At 44.0% G+C, this 19,260-nt stretch overlaps 1 protein-coding gene across 1 annotated transcript; it reads left to right on the top strand.

Moving 5' to 3' along the window:
* Positions 1 to 167: 167 nt before the first annotated feature.
* Positions 168 to 18,916, top strand: noc2l (NOC2-like nucleolar associated transcriptional repressor). The gene is made up of 19 exons (XM_028993530.1): positions 168 to 275; positions 585 to 728; positions 931 to 1,132; positions 1,243 to 1,341; positions 2,305 to 2,419; positions 2,804 to 2,897; positions 2,982 to 3,060; positions 3,481 to 3,591; positions 4,708 to 4,821; positions 4,906 to 5,094; positions 5,183 to 5,322; positions 5,855 to 5,966; positions 7,584 to 7,697; positions 8,695 to 8,796; positions 10,066 to 10,209; positions 13,877 to 13,990; positions 14,610 to 14,745; positions 17,632 to 17,745; positions 18,378 to 18,916. Exons 1-19 carry the CDS (start codon positions 256 to 258, stop codon positions 18,521 to 18,523), a joined length of 2,289 nt encoding a protein of 762 aa, XP_028849363.1. The 5' UTR covers positions 168 to 255; the 3' UTR covers positions 18,524 to 18,916.
* The last annotated feature ends 344 nt before the right edge of the window (positions 18,917 to 19,260 follow it).

Here is a 19,260-nt window from a genome sequence, read left to right as displayed (position 1 = left end):
AATCACAGAAAATTACACTGGCCTCTGCAGACAAAAAGTCAACATCCTGGCATCTGTCCCTCGCAGCGAAATGTTTCATATTCAGTATAAAGTATAAGAGCCCCAACACCGTTTTGGTTGGAACAAAAATTCGACCTCCCGAACGCCCCAAAGATCGCCGCCTCGTAACAGCACACACAGAATCCAGCTGCCCTGACGTCATGCGCCCGCGTTGCATTGTGGGCCAGCGTGGCGTAGGCACGTGTGCGCGTCAGCATGGCGGGGAAGAGTAAGAGGTGAGTGTTTACCGGCCGTGAAATTCTTTCTCGTCGCTTCTGTCGTGAATTGTGCGGCACGGTAACATCGTCACAAACGCTGTCGGAACAAGTCGCCGTTTTGCTGTAAAATATTTGATCTGAACCCGACACGCTAACTGGCTAACAGCAGTTAACGCGCATTCCAGTGAAGACGATGAAACTACTCCAAGCTGTAGTTCCGGCGGTGTAGTAACGCCGAGTGGATGTCAGGAGCCCGAGTTCGCACCCAACGTGGTCGCGGTGCAGCTTTAAACATGAACAGGTCGTCTCCTTTCTAAACTACGCCAGGAAGCTGGAGGATCTCAGCGTGGACGAGTTCCTCGTGTCGGGCTTCGACTCGGATGTGGAGGATGGCGGTGATGACGACGATTGTGACGACCAAGAAAGGCCCACGCAGAAGACCGATGGGAAGAAGAAGAAAGCAGCAGAGAAGTAAGTACTGCTTTCTCTCGTTCGGGTGCTAGTAGCCTAGCGGGTAGAAGACCCAGGTTCAACCCCACTTACTACCATTGTGTCCCTGAGCAAGACACTTAACCCTGAGTGTCTCCAGGAGAACTGTCCCTGTAACTACTGATTGTAAGTCGCTCTGGATAAGGGCGTCTGGTAAATGTAAATGGAATGTATCTGTCTGCAGTAAAAACTCGCTGACCAGGCATGGCAAGAAGAAAGGCAAGGCGTCCGAGCACAAGGATCAGTTGTCCCGGTTAAAGAACAAAGATCCCGAGTTTTATGAGTTCCTGGAGAAGAACGACCAGAAGCTGTTGAACTTTGATGACTCTGACAGCTCGGTGGACGAGGATGAGGAAAAGTATCACACGCTTCCGTCACAACTGGAGGCATGTTCACAGCTTTTTTTTCTTGCAAATTGCTCAGCACACACATTTTAAACACTACAGAATAAAATTAGTTGAATAAAATAAAGTAATTAATGACGTTAAATCCCTAGGAGGCCAGCTCTGACGAAGAGCCACAGACCAAGACGAAAAAGCCTCAAGGCACCAAAATCACAGCAAAGATGATTGAGCAGTGGAAGGCAGCACTCAAGGTGAGTGACTTTTTTTTTTTTTTTTAATTATTATTCCCCCCACCTCTTCCCACCATAATGCACGTGCCTCTGCATTATAACTAATTTCTTCTTAGCTCACATTGATTCAGTACCAGGATATGTTAAACCGTTGCAAAGGGATGTTTTCACAATGCACATTCCAAGTTAACGGGTTGACACGGTCATTAGAAACATGGAAAGGTCATGGACTTTGAAAAGAGAATTTTCCAGGTGTTGAGAAGTTTTGGAATATGAAATAAACATACATTTATGGAAAAGTCATAGAAATGTTATGATTGTATAATGAAGTACATAGTTCCCGCTAGACTACTCGAGAAACGTTGTTCTATATGTCCAAATACAGCATTTAAAACTAGCGCAAGTCTGTAGTATCTTTGGTGGCTTTTACGTTGTGGATCATGTCACGTGGTAGTTCCATATTCCAGAACGTTCTCCTTATAGAATAAATGTAAATTACGGCTGCTGATGGAGCCCATTTTACTCTGGCTTGTGTGAACAGGGAGGAAATATCATTGTTGTTTAAGCTATTTAAAGTTGTCATCAATTGAACAATATTTTCTTGATATTGCAATGTATTTTTTTTCCTTCTTTCAAATCTGTAGTTATTTCAACGAATGATTTTTTTTTTTCTTTAGAGTAATGGAAACATCATGGAAATTTAGTAAAAATGTGTAAGATCCCAGGACTTAAGAATCAACACATTGGTCCTTTGGTGCCTTCATCAGCCATAATGTAATCAAAGCAATAAAAAAAAAAAAAAAAAAAGCAAGAAAAGGGGGCGAATGGGATCACCAGTCGGGATGGGAATCAGAGAATCGGTTACGATTCCGCTTCCTTTACTGCTAGGCCAGCAGTGCCCCCAAAGAAAAGCTTACAGTATTCTCTCTCTCTCATATAATTTATTGTTTTAATTTTTATTTTATTTTATTTTTTTACTTGCAGGTAGACCCTTCTGCACGTCTCTTCAGAGAGATCACACAAGCCTTTAAGGCTGCTGTGTTAACCACCAAAGGTGACAAGGCAGAGCAATGCCGCTACGTTGTTGCTGAAAGTGCAGGTATGTCTTCTTGATCTTCACAGATTGCACCCATGTGTCTTGTTGACAGTGTTATAAAAGATGCGCACAAGGGGTGGGCAGAGTTACATTCCTGGCTAATAGCTACTAATTGCACTTTCATCTGGGCATGTGGTGTCGTGATTGTAAAAGTTCGAACACAAGATGTAAATCTAAGCAGCACTTGCTTCAGTACTTTTAGGAAAGAATGATTAATAGCAACTGTTTTGCAAACTGTCTTGTAGCTGTTGCTCAGTTAGATATGGCGAATGATTGAGAGATATTTCATGGGTAAATAGTCTATACTTAATCTAGTATATTCAAACCTAATTTAAAGGGAAAGACCTGTCTTTAACATGCCAGCCATTTTCCCTCCTTTCTCTGCAGTGTTCAACGCACTGGTGATCTTCTGCATAAGGGACATGCCAGGGGCTTTACAGAGGATGCTCCATCTGAAAGCTCATGAGAAAGATCAGAAGAAGTGAGCAACACTTTTTCTCCTCTCCATGCATGTCTCTGCACCAGCTCTAAATTTTAAATGACCCCCCCCATCTCTCTCATACAGGCTGGTGTTGCCCTCTTCTAGTCCAAAATGGCAGAGGAACCAACTTGACATAAAGATGTACATTAGTGGAGTTGTTCAGGTACTATCACTCCTGCTTCTAAATAAACACTTTGAAAATAGGTCTGCAGTGGCCTGAATGCTCTACAGTACAAGACCAAGTGCTGTAATAGACATGGTGCCTTACATTTGCCTTGTTCCCTAGTGTAATGTTTTGGCTGGGCAAACTATGGCCCGGCGGACCACATCCAGCCCGCCGAAGACAGTCATAATTTTGACTGCTCTCATTTGAACTCGTCCTGTAATGCCTGGTGTTCCACCAGGTGGCGCATTAGGCCGTTATTCCACTGTGGTGGCCCCTAACAGGAGCAAATGAAGGAAGGAGGAGAATTGTAGAGAAGAGCTGCCTGCATGTAAATGTGTGGTGGTGTTTTTTTTTTTTTTTTGCTTTGTTTTTTGAACATTTTCTCACCGGACTGCATGAATGTGATCCTGCCTGCAGCTCCTGTCCTGCCTCTCCCAGTCATCAGTGATCAGTGCTGTTCTGCGACATGCCAACAGGCTGGTGCCGTATTTCCTGTGCCTGCCCAAACAGTGCCGGCATTTACTGAAGGTATGGTACAGCTACACGAGCTTTGAATTGCTTTCTTTTTTTTTTCTTTGCATATTTTCAAGCAGGCACGATACTTTCTACTGTTGGTGAAAATACAGATTTTTTTTTTTTTATAGTTTTATAGTTGGTTTTGAGAGCAGATTTTCTTATGAAATAAAATTTTCTGCAAATATCTCACTTTTTTATGGTTTTATTAAAACGTTTACCACAAGGGGCTGCTAAACAACATGGAGCGATTAAGTGAAGTTTCTGTTCTTTGTTCCATGCATTTCAGTATTTACTATTGAAAACTTTTTTGAAAACTGGCTATTGGAAATATTTCTTTATTGATATAGAAACCAGACAAATAAATGTCAAGCTGTGCAAATTTCATGGCTGCCCACTGCTCACTAATGGTGATTGGTTAACAGCACCGGACACATTTTGTTGCGTGCACCATGTGTTCATTCATTCATTCATTCATTGCAACTCACCATAATGTGGTGAAACTTTCAATGTTTTCAATGTTTTACAGTATAACTTATTATTTATGCACAAAGGGCCACTCTATTGCTTTTTGAAAAAGACATATCATGTGTGTGTTGTGGTTAGCACCATGATGTTCACTTAAGGTGCTGGGATGAGTGCACTAAAGGCCTTCACAGATCGACCGTGCTACACCCTGTGAGCCCCTGCAGAAACCACCATGACTGTTTAATACTTTGAAATACTGTTGAACTTTGACCTTTGTGACACATTAATGCAACCAAAAGAAACAAAACATAGAAGCAACATTCAAACCAAGATGGAGGAGGTTGATTATAGCGATTTAATTCAACTGTATCATCTAACTACGAGGAAGGAGAAAAATGTCAGAGGCTGTAGGTCTGTCAGGTGTGTTTTGACCGTGAACGTTGCTTGTTGGCAGTGTGGAAGTAGCATGTTCTAATTACTTTTCAGTTTGTTAACTGAAATAAGTCTGCGTCATGGAAAATCTGGTTAAAAGGAAAAAAATCTGATAATTTTTAGATACATGTAAACCCCAAGCTGAATTTCCCATTTATGTTATTTTGTGAAGTTTTCTTGATATTAAGACAATTATTTGATTTATGCAAGTTTGTGTGTGTGTGTGTCTAGCATTTAGTAAAGCAGTGGAGTACAGGTGAAGAGACAGTCAGAGTGCTGGCCTTCCTCTGCCTGAACAAAATCTGTCGCCACAAACAGGATGCCTACCTCAACCCCACCCTCAAGGTAAAGACCCTTCACGTACCGGACAGTGCCTCACTCTACAGGCCCTGACTTCTGCTAATCATCAGTTTTCTTTCTCCTTTCCAGCAAATGTACATTGCCTACGTTCAGAACTGCAAGTTCACGTCCCCCAACGCCCTCCCCCTCATCAACTTCATGCAGCGGACGCTGACTGAGATGTACTCTCTTGACACTCAGATTTCTTACCAGCATGGCTTCATATACATCCGTCAGCTTGCCATCCACCTCCGCAATGGCATGACCATGAACAAGAAGGTAAGGAAGTCTAAAGAGAAAGGGAAGTGTGCCCTGTTTTATTTCCATTTCTAACTGTTCCCATGTATTTTTAATGTGGGGTTTGCAGGAGACCTATCAGTCGGTCTATAACTGGCAGTATGTGCACTGTCTGCATCTGTGGTGTCGTGTGTTGAGCACCTTGTACCCTAGCGAGGTCCTGGAACCCCTCATATACCCCCTGTGCCAGGTCATCGTTGGCTGTATCAAGTAGGTGATCAGAGCCACCGTCTCACACATTCACAGTGAAAGGGACTCAACTATATTCATAGTTTAAATAAACTGAAATAGACCACCAGGTGGCACTGTGCACTACAGTTTAGTGAAATTGGTGACCCTCCACCCTTACATTTACGGCATTTATCAGACGCCCTGATCCAGAGCGACTTACAATCAGTAGTTACAGGGACAGTCCCCCCTGGAGACACTCTGGGTTAAGTGTCTTGCTCAGGTACACAATGGTTTTATTTTGATCATTTTTTTATATGTGCTTTTTTAACTACCAATAATTTATTTGTTGACAGCTGCTAAATAAATATAAAATATATTTAAATGTAATAAATGCATTATGGTGGGGCTGTTTGAAACAGCATTTCTAGACACTGCATACTCTGTGAACTGTTGTACTAAATGTATATGCAAAATACATGTTTCATTTGATCAGTGGTATTAATTTGGTAGTATTTGTTAATATGTTGAGTTTCTTTCCTGTCCTTCATAATGTTGCTGTCCTTGTTTTCAGGTTGGTTCCAATAGCACGATACTACCCACTGCATCTGCACTGTGTCCGTGCCCTCATCCTCCTCTCATCCAGCACACACACATTTGTGCCCATCTTGCCATTTCTACTGGAGGTAAGTGTTCCTCGGTGAGGACCTGTACTGACCATTTTCAGCCTAGTTTGAAACTTGGTGTGTTGAGGATTTGGGTTGGGTGTGTGCAACACACACACTGGTCTATTGGATAGTCATTAGCGGGAACTCCATTTTACATATATAACCCCTAATTGGGGTTTTATTGGAACTACTGTACGGTTTTAACTTTTTTATTGTTCAAGAGCAGCCTAAGGAAGGGTGCAGTTTTAACACAAGAGCTTTTGCACTGATGTCTTTGTCAGTTGACAGTGGAAAACGAGGCCTATAAACTATAAAAAGGAGGCCTGGCCTCAATGCACCACTGAACAAGCAGCCGAGGAAAGACTGAAAGATCAAACGCAGCGCACGCATACGTGTGCCACGAGAGAGCCAAGGTGCAAACAAACGTTCTTCTGCGTAAGAGTACACAATGGAGGTATCGTTATCAGGAGACGCGGAGGTCACAAACTGCCGACATTTTCCACGGCGCGCGCGCGTGTGTGGGCCCCTTTAGTGGCAGCTGCCGTGAGAACAGAGAACGGTAGCAGAAGACCAACGGAAGGCTGGGGGCGGCCACTGCCCGGCTACGAGCGCTCAGTAGCCCCTGACCAAAGTGTGATAAAGTCTGTGGGGGGGGTGAATGGGTCGTTGTGTGTGTGTGTGTGTGTGTGTGTGTGTGTGTGAGCGCTCTGTGGTTTACTCTCTGCTCTGAACACGCTGTGCAGACCACATCCTCTCTCCCTGTGGTGCAGCCCCCTCCTCACCCCAGACCCCCTCTCAGCTTCCAGTGTTTATTTGAGATGCACCGTGCTTCCTGTTTTTTTTCCTGCCTCCTGTGTGTGTGTGTGTGTGTGTGTTTGTGTGTTTGTGTGTTTTGCGCCCTTGTTACAAGGAGGTGTGCGGGCTCACTGAGTTTGATTGCAGCAGCAGAAGTAACCGGCCACTCCTAACCCGGCCCTCTCTCATTGGCTGCTTCCTGCAGCTCAACCCCCGAGCGTATCAGGCCTGGACCCTCTGGCACAACTTCCTGCCGGCTCCCGCAGGCCGACACCACATCCGATGTTTGCACAGAGCGGCCGTCCATGAGCGCCTCCGTGCACTGCAGCTGAACAGCCGCCCAGCGCCTTAACTGACTCAGGTTGTGAAAACAGGCGGGCTGCTGCGAGGCCGGGGCCATGTTGTAGTCCGCTCACGGCCAAACTCCCATTTTCATTTTATGGAGGGGGTTTAAAGCACTTAACAGAATTCCAACCGCCTGTCCCTCCTGTAACTAGAGTAGCAGATACGAGTGTACGGATGGAAACTTTTTTTTGTTTAGTTTTTTTGTTTTTTTTTGGGGGGGTGGTACAGTAGGTTAAATTCGTATTGTTATAAAATCCCATTTCTTTGAAATTCAAGCCAGGAGGCATTAACCAACACCGTTAGCTGTTTGGATACTTGCATACAGAGGTTGAGCGATTTTATTAAACCTTATGGAGGTCACCATAAAGTTTAACTGGTGTTAGATGAGCCATTATTGAACCCACACTTCATTTAAGGGCCTTAGCAGATCTGCCTAAGAGTCATCATATGAGTGGGCATGATTCAACATTGTGTGTGTGTGTGTGTGTTATACAGATTCTTAAGCAGGAAGACTTTAACAAGAAGCCTGGTCGGATGAGTGTGAAACCCATTAACTTTGCGGTGGTTCTGAAGCTCAGCAAGACCAATCTGCAGGAGAAGGCCTTCAAGGTGAGTCCTGGTTATGATAGTCAGAAATGAGGGAGCATAGTAGGCCCAACCCTTTTCTCTCAAATTGAAAGCACTTTATTGCACATTTGATTTTTTTTTTTTTTTTTTTTTTTTGTCAACTGGCAATCTTTGAATTTTTATTTAGAAAGATCTCTATCTCAATGAATGCATGTATATCTTAGTAGCTGAGTGTCTGTACCACTAATTCCTGGAAACTTCTGTCGAGAATTATTGCAGATAGTCTTGATGTAGCAACCAAAACAAATGCTGAAATGCATGTTGGAATATTCTTCGGCCTTGCAGAGCACTTGCAGGAGAAAGTGAAAATTGTGGAATAAGGTGAAAATGTTTAATTTCACCAAAAAAATGTAATGGGAATCTGCAGAAAGGCTGAAAACAGTTTGATGTGTCCATCTCTCTATATCTGTTTCTACTCCTTTACTTTCTCTTGTCTCTCCGACTTTCCTGCGTCTGAACCTGACAGAACTGGGGAGAAATAACACCGCCTGGCTCCGGTGCCAAGTAGATTGTCCTGCGGGCCTGTGTGATTATCCCTTTCGCCCGCCTGCCTGTGTCGGCCCCGTCCTGAATATAGGCCATCGGTTATTCAACCAACAGTAGACTAGAGCTCAGACCGTTTAGGCCAAAATGACGGTAGTCGGTGTGTCTCTGATGCTGATGGCCTTCGAGTCGCGTACTAAAACTAAGGCAGGTTGGTCAGGAGTAGGTGCCAGGCTTCGTAAGCCGCTGTTCAAGCGACGTGTCAGCATCCCGCAGAGCCGGGGCACCAGGTGACAGGTGCGGCGTAATCTGATTGCGCGGCAAGCCGTTCCTCCGCCCGGAGCTCGGATTTCCAGGAACAGCTGTTATCAGGGGTGTTAGCACATGCGATTATCGTGAGTAGGGGCCAGCGACTCGCTAAGAGCTAGCGTGTGCGCCGCCAAGCAGTTGGTGCAAACGTCACCAAGTTGAATCTGTTTCTTTCTTTCTTTCCTAGGACGGCCTTATAGAACAGATATATGACCTCATGCTCGAGTACTTTCATTCCCAGGCCTACACCATTGGCTTCCCTGAGCTGGCACTGCCAGCCACTATCCAGGTAAACTTGAGTTGTCTTTCTAACGCGACATGTCATTGAACACTCCACACATGCTTTAGCTTCAACTTGAAACTCAAAATCAGCAAATCTGGACATGTGACATAATAATAATTTTTAATCTGCGTATTATGTTTTTTTTTTGACTGTGTATAAAAGTTCCCTTGATCACTGGAGGAATTAGTAGCACTGTCCCAATCAGACGGCTCAATCTATTGGTACTTCCTAATATGACACTGAACACCAACCCTTCCCTGCTGAGAGTTAATTCCTTAATTATTAATGCTTATTTATTTCTATCCACAAAAATGCAGATATTGATGATGATCAGGAAAATAATAAAAAAAATACATAAATTTCAGGGTTGACTAGCACTTTTTATTTATTTATTTATTTTTATTTAAATCATAAATCAGATTTTACTTTTGCAATAAATGTCGTTGTCATGGGAATGGAAATGTTCTTGGTTATTTTTAGCTGCCATGTTGGTAGCACATGTGGTGAGAACAGGCGGCGCTTTACAGCACTGAGGTGGCTGTAGGTGAACCTTGGTTTCTAAAATAATCTTCAGGCTTATTCCGAAATTATCTGCCTCTTCGACTGCAGCATGTGCAGACCTGCAGAATAAATTAAAGCCAGCGGGAGCCTGTTACTAGAGCGCCGCTCCGACTTTGATGTAGGTTTTGGTAGTCAGGCCTCCAGGCCACAGTCAGAGTGTCCCGTCGTTCTGTTGTGTGGCTGGGCAGATATTCTGCCCAGAGTATTTCTCTCAAAAACATAAATATAAATAAAGGCACCAGATGAACACCAGTATCTCCTGAACTGCACGCCCAGCTCTGACCAAGAACTCTGTCGTTCCTCATTCCACTCCAGAGCTTGTTTTTATCGCTCCTGGCGGCTGAAGGGGCCACATCCGGTTGGATGAGACCTTTCGGGCTCTTTTTGTCCAGGCCTCCCTGCCCAGAGAAAATTCAGCCAAAATCTGAACCCACAACACTGCAACAGTGTTGGAATTGTTCAGCCCATATTGTGAAGATACTTTTGTGAGCTGCCCTCTGAACCGAGGTGGCCGTTTACTGTTCCTCGACAGGAAGGTCCGCCTTGAACCCCCACCTACCCCAAACGTCACCTGCAAACTTGTTCCATAAATAAAGCTGTGCCTCTATATTTTGGACTAAACGCATCAAACCTTTATTTTTTCTTTTTTTTTTTTTTTTTATCGTCTTTTACACTTTCTGTATCACTTCTATCTTGTTTTCTATCTATCTTCAGCTGAAATCTTTTCTGAAGGAATGTAAAGTGGCCAATTACTGTAAGCAGATCCGGCAGCTGTTGGAGAAGGTGCAGGAGAACTGCACCCACATCACGGCACAGAGACAGCGAGCGTCCTTTGGCGTGGCCGACACAGCGGCTGTGGTGAGTTTGTGTCCCAGACCACGGTGGGTGTTGTGGGTCAGGTCGTCAGCGGCCCTCACTTCCAGCCTCCTCCTTTTACCTCCATGACAGGACCTATAATGTATTTGAATATCAGTGCTTCTGCTTGTACGCGTGTACAAACTCGATTCTCCCATATTAATCGATACCGATTTTTTATAACAATTGGTGCTGGTATTGACACTTAAATTGCAACAGGCATTGCGACAACTGAATGTTTACATGAGAGACACTTCAAACATGATACTGCAGCACCGAGCTTGATATAAAAGCAAGAGCACTGTCTGGATGTATTTTAGTTCAGGTCTGGTTTGGGCTCAGTTTTTATCATTTCAGTCGAGGTATTGTCTGGTCAAGCTCCCACAGTATATAATCGGTCAGCAAACACAAACTTGGTCTGTAGTACCTATCCTTTTTGTATGATTAATAAAATGGGTCATTTGATTTTGCAATTCTCGGCCACCTTCGCCAGGTGATTAAGATTAATTATATCGAGATGTGAAAATGCTAAGGAGGTGGAACAGAGTATAGCGCTCGTAGCGTGCGCAAAGAAAGCCAGGCTTTTAAAAAAGATGTGCTTGTCGGGCTCTGGCTTTTTCAGGCTCAATTACAGCTCTAATACCTTAACGCTCAACTATTTTTTCACTTCTGTGGTATGAGAAGCCATTAAATTACATTAAAACATTGTTACATAATACATAAATGTATTTGTTCATTTATCAATGTATTTATTAATTTCTTAATGGGACTACATTATATATAACATTTTTTTAAATAAAATATTTATTTGTAAGAAAATTATTTAAAAGTTTTTATTTTTTATTTTCCTCCACCTGTAGTACTGAAACCACTCAGCATAGGTGTCCACCTGCTTTTGCAGAGATGATGTCAACACAATTCATCAACCACAATGTTTGGTGCAGACAGGAAGTCATGTCGGCGTTTTTCCAGGAAAAAAAAAAAAAAAACCTTTTGATGTCATATGGTGAAATCTGGAATTTGTCCCTTTATGTCGTCATAGGGGCTAGGGGAATGTTAAATAATTTCACAAAGTGAAATTTTTATGATATGTGAACTTGTAAGATAATGTTAGATTCGGAAAAACACCCTGTATAGTCACCTTCTGCCCATCTTTGCCAGAGACTAGCTCTGTGTATTATTTTGGTTAACTTGTGAAAGTTACTTTGAGACCCTCTGCTGCAGCCAGACTGGAAGTCCACAAGTAGATTTAGAGATGTTTGCTTGTGTGGGGCTGGTAGGCCGCAACTTCCAGTGCCCATAATGACTGCAAACACTGAGATTTTATCTGTCTGGCTTTTTCTAATTTTTTTTTCTTAAAGACATTCAGAACTGTTTAACATGTCCCAGTTAAAAGAACAGAGAATATCAGTCCAATAAGCTAGTGTATATGGCATTTGGACAAGCCCGCCTCATTCTGGGCTTTATTTGAATGTGGGTGGCAACTTGCACATATATAACAGATAGACATTTACCAGCTGTGGAAAGGAAATTAAAAAGCTTTAAATTAATCGCATCGTTTTATGTCATGTATTCAATGATTAATGTGTGCCACTTAATTTATCATGTAAACAAGAATTTCAGCATGTGTTTGTACAGAATGGGATATAAAAGTTATAAAGCTATATATTAGCAGAATAAAGAAAGTCCTGTGTGTAGGTTTAATGTAGTGTAATACTGTAATTGTTACATCTGTAACTAGTTGAATTTAATGGTAAAGGCAATTATTAAAATAATTGTTCTATGTCATTACAGGAGTAAGCTGTAGGTGGGTGCTGTGAGCAGATAGGCTAAACGGTTAAGGAGCTGGCATCCCAATCACAGCGCTAAATGCCCTGTCGTGCGAGGGGGGGGGGGTGCGATTCCCCGACTGCTAATGAGAGAGGGGGAAGGCGGAGGAAAAAAGAAATGGAGAAGTGACAGAGGGCGTGTGAGGAGGATGAGGGGGGGGTGGAGGGTGAGGATGGGTGAGGTGCCATTTCCTGTGAGCGTCTCTTGGCAGCGTTCATCACCATCTCCCACACCCACCCCCTCCCTCCCACCTTGCACTCATCCCGTCCCCGGTGAGACCCAGTGCCCTGATAAATATTTAAGGCCGTTTAAACCTGAAATTAAAGAGGGGCTCACTCTGCATGTAATGTAGCCTGGGTGGGGGAGTGGGGGCGTGTGGCGAGTAGCGTGCTGGGCTGGCAGACAGCGTGGCACCACACCGGGCCGCGTCTGTCGCCGGACTCCCAGTCGACAGGAGAGATGTCCTTCGGAGACTCTGCTGCCTGGCAACCTTGTCACCGGTAATTTTGCCCCTCGCCGCTGGAAAAGGACATCCTGTTGGCCCGCTGCCCCCGAGATTTGTCCAACAAACAGCTAAAATTTAATTAATATCACCATGTCCCCCTCCCCCTCACAGGTGCTCCTATACCACCAGATCGAATCCCTCTGTCTGAGCTGGCCCATTCCACTTCATACTTCGTGCGTTTACTTGGGTGGAAATATTATAGCTTAGTTTAAGTATCAATATACACCAAATGAGCAAGTGGGGACATTTCTGATGTAATTGAACACTTAATCATGTTAATAATATTGCATAATGTATTAAATCATACATCACTAGTACATGTACATAGAATTATAGGGAGAGGCATAGAAATATGGGAAGAACACAAAGGAAAAAAAAGACAAACTGCTACTTAGATGTGCATAGTGCTATAGGTTCTTACCGATTCTGTTCTGAATACATAGACTAGGTGAGTGAAAGTTGGTAAAACATGCAACAGGTACTGGCACATTTTAAATTGATTTATTTAGCATAATGGAACCATTCTTGAACTGGCTTATTCAGCCTTCTGCACCAAAGTTAAGTGACTGGATGGACTTTTGGACATGCAGTGCCTGTGTCCTCTCATTGAGATAGGTTGGTGAAGATTGAAGTTAGAACTAAATTTGAACTAAAGCTCAGTAGAAAACGACATTAAGATATCGATATGTTGAATCTTTATAAAACAAACAATTTTCTGTTTTTGAGCGGGCAGTAAAATGTGTTGTTTTTTTTTTTTTTTTTCTTTGATCGTGCACTCGTGATTTTGAAGAGCACCTTGGCTGCGTTTGATCTGTTTGTTTTGCACTTATCATTTTTCACTGTCCCACTGACCAGGCTGCAAATTGTTATAAATACGTTTAGTTAGCTGATGACTGAAGCCACAATCTATTATTGCCAATTGGATTTGGAGGTCAGATAATCTCATTGGACCTGATCAATATCGTTCTCAAAGACCTTTAGGGGCTCGCAGAGATCCACTACATGCGCTCCCTCTCTCCCATGGTCTGTCTGCCACTGGCACACACACACACACACACATACACACACACAGGGCTGCTGTATTACAGGTGGGGGAAAGAGAAGTTAAACTTCTTACCAGCTTTCTATGTGCTGGTTGATCAACTTTCAATACAAAAAAAAAAAAAACATCTGGTTTTGTCGGTTTGTGTTTTGGATTTAATTTACTTATTTTTGTCTCCTTCTCACCTCTCTCTGATCTCTCTCTGTTCTAGCGTGTGTAGTGTGTACGTGTGTGTGTGTGTGTTTGTGTGGATGTATATTTCATGGCCTGATTTTCATGTTTCCTGTTGGCAGGCTGCCTGGGAGAAGCAGGTGCTGGAGGAGGAGCCCCCGCTGACCAGGTACTACAGCCAGTGGAAGAAGCTCCGCGAGAAAGAGCTGCAGCTGGAGATCTCTGGGAAGGAGCGGGTATGAACGCCACGTTCTACATATACTGGGGAGTAGCAGATTTTGTTAGGGGGGGAAATATTATAACAATAGTTTAAAAATATATTTATTTAAGTTATTTTGTGACTGTAGTAGCAGCAGTTTTTGGCTTGCTGTCTCCACCACAAGCTACTGGGGGATGGAGGTGGTGTTTAGGGAGGGGAGGGGGGAAGATGACACAGCGCGGCGTTGGCTTCTGGGAAGCGGCAGATTGGCGGAGTGGGCGGCTCAGGAAGTGCATTAAACGGCTCCGTCCTGCAGCCCAGACTTTGATGTGCCGCGTCCGCGGGCTGAGATCTGATTACAGCCCGAGCTTCCTCCTCCTCCTCCTCCTCCTCACCCTTCTGTCGGTCCAGTGGCGCCGCCGTCGTGCATGAGGAGACGGCCGAGGCACAATGGCCCACGGCGCGCCAGACACGGTGCCGGCTGTCTGTAAATAAAATCTAATGAGAGCACGACATGCTGTAACACTAGAGGCCACCCTGTGAATGGGAGATAAACAAACTTTCTCCCCCCCCCCCCACTCATCCGGTTACATTTTTCAGATTAAATAATTTTCAATAAATAATAGTAATTGTAACTTTTTTTTTCTTCTCTTTAGATGGAGGATTTGAACCTGCCTGAGATCAAACGCAAGAAGCTGCAAGAAAAGAAAGAAGACAAGAAAGAGTTTAAGGGTCTTTTTGAGTCTGATAGTGATGATGACGATGATGACAACCTGATGTTCAAAGTCAAAGGTAAATATATTATGTTTATATGTAAATGAATAATTTTCTTCTTTGGAGGGGGGTGTCCATAGTTTTGTGTCCCACATTGATCTTGAGTTGCAGCAGTTAAGCCGTCCCTGCGGCCCCAGGGGCAGGCTTGATTGTAAGTGAGGGATCACCTTACGCAATATCATCCAGCGCCACCGCGCGACGCTCGTGACTGGGTCGTGGGGAGGAGGGAGAGGTGAAACTGGTCCCGGAGATTTGTCCACTCTGTTAAACGCAAGACACATCTCACACGTTGTGATGCCCTCACACTGCGATGGGTGACAACCACGAAAGTCATCTTGGCTAAGGGCAAGATGGCAGACATCAAGTATGTGATCAGAAGCACAGATCCCATCATGAACAGTGTAACCATTCAAATCAAATTTAATTTTTTACTTTTTTTTTTTCATCAGAAGTAAATAAAACACTATAGACACAGTATATACTTCACTTGATTGTATACTTTGGGTTTCCCAAAAACCCAGTCTCTCATCCTGCAGAAATTTTCCGGTATATGAAATTTGCTGTGAGCAGTGCCAATGGCTGCCCAAATTTGAACTTTCTCAAAAAATGTGGTGGAATGTCCAGTTCACTACCAGCATTCCAGATCTCCCCACTGTAACACACCTGACTGGTAAAAAGAGGAGTCCAGTACAGCAGGGGAACGGTGCTGTAGCTCTGTAGATCACAGTGTGTGTCTTGATGCAGGTTGCCTCGCCTTTGTGGCGCAGCATTCTGGATTCACACACACAGCCAACCCTAGTGGCCTAGAACATCCTAGGATATCACAAACATTTTCAAAAGTTCTAAAATCTTCAGAAATTCTGCACTCAGTTGTAATGTAAACATGATTCCTGTAAAAGTTCCTGTGTGTCACACTCTGGCCGCCATGAGCGTCCTCCTCATTGCCACTCATTGGCACTTTTATTTCTTTGTTTGTTTCCGTAAAGAAATACAAAATGCTTCAATAAAGACAGTGACTCTTTTGAGTATGTGTCTGCAAGCACAAACATCTGGTTTGAATTGTGTGGAGTCCCTTCTAATGCCTGGCCAGGGCCGCTGAGCCACACTCTCATTCTCATCCACACACTGACACACACATTCAGGAAGAGCTTTCTTTCCACAGACTTAGATCCGGGAGCCGGGTGGGGGCTTTGCTAATTCAGACCATTCGGCTGGAGAGAAGTCTCTAACTGCTGTTCACACATACAGTTGTATTCATGCATTTATGAGGACCTGGGGTGAAAACTACGTACTATATGTATGATAAATCTACGTCTACCCTGGTGTAACCCCACTATCCAAAGGAAAGTGTGCTCTCAGTGTGCTCTCAACCCCATGTGGGTTTTTTTTTTTTTTTGCTTAAGGAGCACAAAAAAACCTTGATTGCTGTTCTAGGCATCTCCAGACCAAACCAAACATGCCGATAAACTCGGTGAAAGAAAGAATGCGAAAGTGATTGTCGTTGTGAAACACTGCAGCACAGCACACGCTGCTCACAACCAACTGTGTCCTCTGCTTCGAACCGGCAGCCTTCTGATTACGGGACTGTTTCCTTAATCGCTAGGCCACCAAAGCACGAGCCAGCCAAGAGTCCAACCTAGAATCTTCTGATCCGTAGTCAGACGCATTATCCGTCGCACCCCGGCCCGGTGCTTTTATTCCAGCATTCTGATTGGTGATCAGTCAACCTTTCTGAACACCCCCAACACGCATCATGTCATTTAGTGTGTTTGAAATGTTCCCCAGTGTGTATGTGTGTGTTGTGCCCCTTTTATGGGTCCGCACATAATAAGAAATGTCTGGAGAACTCTTTAGATGGGTAGCAAAAAGTATGCAAAACTTTGGAAACAAGCATATATGTCTACAAAAACACACACACACACTGTTGAGCTGGGATTGTTAGTTTGTTTCTGGCTGTAGGCGAGTTGTGTTCTTCCTGTTCTGAGTCCTCGGTGTTTTATAGGCCTCTGCAGTGTGTGATTTCTGTGCATCACTTCCTTCTCTGCGAGGTTTTGCAGCCAGGATAGCTCGTTTTCAGTGTAATGACCACTTCGTTCTGCTTCTGTGCTTCTTTTCAGTTCAACTGTCATTCTATACACAAGGTGTGTATACAGGCCTTCAGACTCGTCTATCTGAGCGTAGAGGCAACTTGTTTGGTTCATAGGTGTTATCCCAGGCCCTCACAAACATGTAAAAAGGCGTGTAAATGCACCACATTGTGTGTTTTTGTATTGACTTTTTCAGTATTTGTGCCATAACTGTTGGGGTGTGTGTGTGTGTGGGGGGGGCTCTGCTCAGATTTCTGCTCACACTCACTGCTCTGTTTCAGGGTAATTAGGGTGGTGTGAGCGTGGCGGAGGAAGCATCCGCGCCGTACACCTCCCAGGCAGCCTCTAATCAAATCCCACTTCAAAGCGCCGCTCCCACCTCGCCCCGGCCCCCCACGTTCCGCTTGGCGGTGCGGAGCGCGCCGGAGGAGCCCTCGCCTCCCCCGGATTAGCTGCTAGGCACACACGTTTGTAGCTGTCAGGAGTTAGCACGCGCTAAAAATCTCCCTCCCTCTTACAGCACACGCCCGCCGTAGCATTAGCATGTGGCTATTCTATTCTAGTTATTTACATCGGAGTCGTCTCTTTTTATGTCCAACATCACTTCTATTCTGACCAGCTTGCTGCTTTAATGGCTTTCAAGAACTGGGTAAAAAAAAAAATGTTAAGAACGCTGCAATATGAATTCATGTTACCACCATGGTTAGGAAGAAGACTGCAAAAAGACCCTTTCTTGGTTGAGTGCTTCATCAGTTGATGGCCCTAGTGTGGCCTTGTGGTTGTGAATCACCTTCAGTTTCCATTGTTATACCCACAGACAAACATGGTGGTGGTGACGACGAGGATGACGAGCTGGTGGACCTGTCGGATCGGAGTGATGAAGAGGGTCAAGAGGATGGAGATGAAGGCTCAGGAGATGATGGAGACTCAGGTTGGTCGACACTTTCAACTTGTCAACTGACGTGTGCTTGAAGTCACATTGAGAGATGAATGTTAGTAGGAGGACAAAAACTGACTAAGTTTTGAGAAATACAACAATGTGCAGTTGTCTACGTTGCGGTGCGTTTTCCATTTGATTTTTATTCAGCATCAGAGATTCACAAAAATTCATAATGTCACAAAGAACCCTCTGATTGGCCAATCATCTGTGTCATCTATCACTAAGTAATATTTTTATAAACCTTTGATTCAATGGCATGCTTTTGGTCTTGAAGTGTGCATTGATGTTCGTTTTTGGATTTGTAGTGTGTGGGGAAGGATTCACCTTCACCCTGGTTTTTAATTTCCTGTTTTTAATTTCCACCTAAATAGCATAAATTAGAAGGTGAAAAGGCATCGGAACAGCTTGATTATTATCTATGTGTCGGGAGGAGGCGGTTTTAGCCCCGTGTCCTCCCTGGGCACACGTTGCCTACAGCTGTATGTGCGGGTGGGGCTCACAGTTCCCCCTCCAGTTGAGCCACGGTGAAGTGCGTCCATCCTGAACCAAGTGGCTCTTCCCACGACTCTCATGTCCCTTCATCCATCTCTCTCTCTCTCCCTCCCTACCTACCTATTTTGTAGATGGTGGAGATGATGAAGACCAGGGGAAGAAGTCATCAGGTTCAGGTGGAAAAGCAACTGCAAAGTTGTCAAATGAGGAGCTGCAGGAGCTGAGCAAGGGGGCAGATGATGTGGTGGAGGACCTAGAGCTCTCCGACCAGGACTGAACCTTGTGGCTAAAATGGACTAGAGCCTGGAACATTCTATAGAAATCTACAGATACATCTTCCTGCACACCATAGCATAAATGAAGAGAATTCCTGTTTCTACATTGCACCAGGGTGGGTGTGGACCACTCAGTGGTCATGTGACTGGTTTCAAACGCAGCTGTAATAACAGCTTATTGTGCAGAGCGAGCGATGAGGACTTCTATAAGGATACAACCAGCCGTACCGTTACAAATGCCGTGATACGTTTCACTTATTGCTCATTTTTTACCCCACTGACTGTATTTCAGATTTAGTGTACATCATTCACCATTGTACATGCTTGTATGAAAGAATGTTCTGAGTGTATTAATTTTTTTTCTCATTTCAATAAATCAACATTTTCCCACCAAATGTAGATCCTTCTTCAACTAATTGATCTATTTTATAACAATATACTATTCATTTCCTTCAGAGTGAATTGCTTTTGCATCTTGCTGAACCATATTTCTATTTACACTTATAATGTTAGCAACAGAACAGATGTATAATGTAGCTGTACAGAAGTTATGTTAGTATTTATGGATGTGCATTTTGTGGTTCATTATACAAGTAAAATTCATTTGAATTGCTTTAATTGTGTTTGGTTATTACATGTCGTGAGGCGAGCTTCAGACTGCTGTTGCCTGCAGGCAGGGTGTTGTAGGGAGGGGCACAGCGGTAGTTTCGGCCGTCAGCTCCTGTCTGCCAGGGGTGTG

Source organism: Denticeps clupeoides, chromosome 10 (assembly GCF_900700375.1).
Source record: "Denticeps clupeoides chromosome 10, fDenClu1.1, whole genome shotgun sequence".
Lineage (NCBI taxonomy): Eukaryota > Metazoa > Chordata > Actinopteri > Clupeiformes > Denticipitidae > Denticeps > Denticeps clupeoides.
Note: the sequence above shows the minus strand (reverse complement) of the source record. Positions and strands in the feature narration are given on the sequence as shown.

Coding starts and splice junctions, on each gene's coding strand:
- noc2l (XM_028993530.1), top strand. CDS start 256: ATGGCGGGGAAGAGTAAGAG. Junction 4,822..4,905: donor ACCTCAACCCCACCCTCAAG/GTAAAGACCCTT, acceptor TCTCCTTTCCAG/CAAATGTACATTGCCTACGT. Junction 13,991..14,609: donor AGATCTCTGGGAAGGAGCGG/GTATGAACGCCA, acceptor TCTTCTCTTTAG/ATGGAGGATTTGAACCTGCC.